Raw genomic sequence first — 4,913 nt, 5'->3', positions numbered from 1 at the left:
GATAGATGTACAAATATTCAATCGATGAATTTAACTACACTCTCACGCTCCCATGTTTCCCTCTTATAAACAGGTACCGTGAAGAGTGGGGTAGAGTGGAGGGAGCTACCACCACCACTGTCAAAAATCATATAAAAATCGGTGAGTGATTGTAAACTTCAGTCAGTATTCAAGTATCACCACAAGAATACATTAATATGTCTGCCCAGAGAGCTGCTGTGTTAGCATTATTATCTCAGAGAGATATTAATAACCATGAGCTGGTGGAAGAGTTTGAAGACGTTGGACAGATAGTGGGTGTTGACGAAGAAAATGATGGTGGAGATATGCAGTATGAGGTGAATGAGCAAGGTGCAGAAGGTGGCTTAAATATCGAAGACGATGAGGCAATTGAGCAAGGTGTTGGGGATTTAGACATTGATGATGATGAAGAAGGTCTTGTTGAAGAAGAAGATGAAGGTATCGCAACAGATTCGACTCACGAGACTGACGACAGCGGAGTAGTTATTGGCAATGTTGAGTGGTTGAATATCACTGAGACATTGGATGATCCGTTAGATTTGTATTGTGTAACGGATAGCCATGTCAGGATCAAAACGATTGACGGTGAAATAGAGAAGTTGTGTTGGTGTTGCTTCCGCTTTTATTCTGTGCGGAATAACAATGGAGGGTATTATGAGCACGTCGACATTCATTACACCGCCCGCTTCATGGAGATGGGGCAAACATGGTGTAAAGCATGTGATAGGCCTTTGACCAACTTTAGGAGAATAGCCGTCTGTATCATATGTAACAACACCCCACCTCTGGAGATGTAACCGTGGACCTTCGGGTCAACAAAAAAAAACAGCCCTTTTCAGGGCTACATTATTTAAACAAAGAGTAGATATCTCATAATGAGATTGCAACAACACCCCATCTGCGGAGCAGTTACCGTGGACTTTCGGGTCAACAAAAATACAGCTCTTTTCAGAGCTACAAACAAAGTGTAGATATCTAATAATAAGATTGATCACTCAGTCAAAGAAATAGAATATTTTGAGTGTCACATAATCATACGAAGAGTAGTTTGTAATATATGGATATACCTCTAAAATGTACATCCATATACATATGAGGTATGCACAAATGTGTTATAGAATATGTAAGTTCTCTGAATATCTTATCTTTGTAAAATAAATCACATTGAAAAATGATTGTTTAAGCGTCCGAGTGGATTTGAATCTGTTTGATAACATACTAGCTCTCTCTTATCTGAACAATTGCAGAATTCATGTCAAGATTTGGAAATATAATTTTCATAAGACAATATTTCAAATTCGAGGGGTGTTTATTCAGAGTAGTCAATAAGAGTAATTGGTATTGTAATTCAGAATATTTATTTCAAAGGTGGAAAGGAGAGAGGGAGGTAGACACTGCCCCAACCACGCAGTGTCTCGTGTACACCAACCAAACAAAATGTGTACTCCGAGGAAGGATAAAGGATGGGTGAAATAGGGAAAAAAATAGGGAAAAAAAAGGAAAGGATTACAAGTCGTCGTCGTCGTCGCTGTCATCGGGTCGGGGGAAGTACTGCCACATCACCGAACCCTCAGAAAACGCCATTTCCTCCGCAAATGCGTCGTCGTCCCAGAGATCGTCATCATCATCATCCGAGCTGCAAGAGTCTTCGGAGTGGTCTTCGGTACTGGTCACATGCAGTACCTGGACCGAAGATGTGGAAGGGTGATGAGGCGTGGTGGTTGAATCGGCCTCCATATCTGGATTCTCCATATCGGAATCCTCCAACTGAAGATCCGGGAGTGGCGCTGTAGGTTCTTCCGCCTGGGGTCCGGTCGTGGAATCGGCTTCCTGGTATGTTGACATGCTGACGATAGCTACTCAACTGAAGATTACATTGAGGAACTCCTACATTTATACTCTTGCACAGGAGGGGGTATAGTGGGAGGCGGAGTGGGGGGGAGGTGGGGGTCGCAAAAAACGCGCCCCGGATGCAAGTGGTGGATGTTGAGCGCCCCAGGCCGCGAAGCGGCCTGCTGAGCGATCGCTTCACGATCGCGAAGCGATCGCTTCGCGATCGCCTATACAACCTTTCCCTTCGTTACGTTTCACCGCAAGGGTGTACCGATATAGCCCTATTTTTTTCACTACTACCAAATAGAGTGGTTAGGTTGAATGCTGCCCCACCCACGCAGCATTCCGTGTGCACCAACCAGGTACTATGTGCACTCCGAGGAAAACCTAACCTAACCTACCTGATCATCATCATCATCATCTATAATGATGATGTCAGGTTCGGGAGAATCAACCACCACGATGATATTTGGTGGAGCGATTTGATGATCTTCAAGCCACAGTTGATCCACAAGTTCTGGGCTGGCAAATTCATCATGTTCAAACTCATCTTCGTCTGAGGTTACATCTTGTTCTTCATTCAGCTCTATTGTTGTATCTGAATACCCATCGAATTCATCATCGGGAGATGTTGAATCAACTACAGCAACTTGAATGTCACCATAGGACCAATTCTCTGGTGGAGCAAAATGAGGTTCACTGGTGGAATCAGCTTCCCGAATAATTGGTGTTGCTTGATTCATGATGAACGAACAAGTTGAAGAATATTGAGAATACAATCTTATTTATATGATTTGAAGAAAGTGGGGTAGAGTAAGGGAAGGGGAATATGTGAAAAATAAAGATCCACTAGGTTATTTATTCAAGTATTGATGTGAGAATTGGGGAATAAATCCAATATAATATTCATTAGATTCATGATTTCATTTTTACACATTCACATAAATGAAATTTGTTTGAATATTGTTGAGAGAAGTAATGATGAGAGAAGTGTCAAAAGGTTTTGGAATTATACTCAGAGCATTACTAGAATCACCTTTATTTATTCTCTAGAAAAAATAACTATTTTACAATTCACACACTTTCAAATGATGGAAATTCTATACAATTATTCTATTTAACTAATTTTATTCTATATACTACATGTGACTAGAAAATGACTAGAATGAAGGAATAAATACTGCCCCAACCACGCAGTATTTTGTGTGCAACAACCAAAATAGATATGCACTCCAATATTCCTTATTTTATTTTTTCATTCATAACATTCATAACCTTAAAATTAACATGCAAGTTTTTATTATATTCCTAAAATTACAATTTTTTTATTCTAAACATACATCTAACTTAAACTAAACAAAAATATATTTACAAAAGGGGTTAGGTATTAAGGAACCCCTGGCACATGGCATCCCATTCCTGAACAAGAGGTCCATATTTTTGGATGTAAGCCAAACTCTTTCCTTGTTGCGAATCTTCTTCTTGAAGTTTCGCCCTAAGCAAAGAGAGTCGCTTCTCTAATTCCAGTTTCTGGGCCTCGATGGTGGAAATATCCGCCATCAAGGCCCTTTTTCTGGAATCAGAACCATCCACAACCTTCTTTTCCCTCAAATATCTCTTTTTCACAGACTGTGCATAGGTAATAGACTCTTTGAGTTCATTACCCTCTACCACAGTCTGTGAAAGGACATTTTCCGGGCCAACCTCTTGTTCGGAATGCTCAACACGTACCTGGGGGGTGACTGGAGGGGGTGACGCATTCCGATGGACCTGGGGGGTGGCTGGAGGGGGTGACGCATCCCGATGGACCTGGGCGACGACTTCCACCAAGTTCTGCACCTCCATCACTGGAAGGGGTGCTGTAGGCCAACCACCGTAAGGTGAGTTCTTTTCACACTTTTTGCGAAAAGCACTCAACTTACCACCCCTCCCACCTTTGGCTTTGGATGCCTTCACAGGTGCGGACTTCTTCACAGGTGCGGACTTCTTCACAGGTGCGGACTTCTTCATCTTCTTGGCCCTCTTCACCGGTTTCTCGAACTCATCCCCTGAATCGATGGGGGATAATGGTTCGATGGGCGATAAGAAGCTTTGAAGATGCGATAAATCCGCCAGAGACTCGTCCAGGTCCGGGTTGTAGACATTCAGTAAATCTTCAATTTGGGGTGCTGACGAAGAAGTTGGTCCACTGAATGTCGACAAAGTTGGTGGGGGGTCAATCTCCTCCTCCTCGGGGGTTGGTTTGAAGTCCTCGAAAAAGAACTTCAAGTCAGGAGCCGCCACTTCCTGGGTGGAAGTCATCCCCGGTGGTGGAATGGGAGCCGCCACTTCCTGGGTGGAAGTCATCCCCGGTGGTGGAATGGGAGCTGCAGCTGGTGTTGCAGCTGGTGGTTGTACCATGATGTCCTGTAGGACAACCACCCTCCTCCGCTCTACATCCTCCAACTGTCTCTCACTGAGAGTGGTAATCGGGGTCATCAGAGCATTCCTCAGAAAAGACATGATTCTAGAAAGAGAAAATGAAAATATTAGACAATATAATATAAATAGTATGGAAGTGTGTACTTACATCAAGCTGCTTGGAATTTTCAACTAAGTTGGCTGGCAGGTATCTCAGGTTGGCTGCTTCTTTCGAAGGAAGACTGCAATCGAATGATGAACTGTGGCCTCCTCCTCATGTTTTATAGCCGTATGCTCCCTACCACTTCGGGTGGGAATGGGAGTGGGGGTGGAAGTGGGGTAGGATAATTCGTTTGAAATATTCGACAAGTATGAATTTTACAATTTGTTGAACAAACCAGGTAATGAGTGAAAAAATTCAATTACTCGATTGCTCCTCCAATAAGGCAATGAGTAAATTTAATTTCTTGTCACTTATACTGTTTTCATCTTTCAGTACATTCAAAAGAATTCTTAAATTTTGTTCGGAACTTGTCTGATAGAATTCAATATCGTTGTGGCCCCAAGGTAATGTCTTGGTGGTATTAGGAATGATGAATCGCTTATCATCATTATGTGATAGCGCGACTTTATTGCACATCAACGTGTAAATATCATGT

The 4,913-nt window shown here is 42.5% G+C and overlaps 1 protein-coding gene across 1 annotated transcript; it reads right to left on the bottom strand.

The window, feature by feature from the left end:
- Positions 1-3,090: 3,090 nt before the first annotated feature.
- Positions 3,091-4,551, bottom strand: LOC141485326 (uncharacterized). Its single transcript, XM_074181820.1, has 2 exons — positions 4,424-4,551; positions 3,091-4,360 (listed from the first exon to the last, which is right to left on the bottom strand). The coding sequence occupies exon 2, from the start codon at positions 4,354-4,356 to the stop codon at positions 3,235-3,237; it is 1,122 nt and encodes a 373-aa protein (XP_074037921.1). The 5' UTR covers positions 4,357-4,360; positions 4,424-4,551; the 3' UTR covers positions 3,091-3,234.
- Between the last annotated feature and the right edge of the window lie 362 nt (positions 4,552-4,913).

Source organism: Leptinotarsa decemlineata, unplaced genomic scaffold, assembly GCF_025532065.1.
Source record: "Leptinotarsa decemlineata unplaced genomic scaffold, Ldec_3_MD MMD2_tig00026316_RagTag_RagTag, whole genome shotgun sequence".
Classification (NCBI taxonomy): domain Eukaryota; kingdom Metazoa; phylum Arthropoda; class Insecta; order Coleoptera; family Chrysomelidae; genus Leptinotarsa; species Leptinotarsa decemlineata.
The sequence above is the reverse complement of the archived record's forward strand: the minus strand, read 5'-3'. Positions and strand labels throughout refer to the sequence as shown.

Coding starts and splice junctions, on each gene's coding strand:
- LOC141485326 (XM_074181820.1), bottom strand. CDS start 4,356: ATGTCTTTTCTGAGGAATGCTCTGATGACCCCGATTACCACTCTCAGT.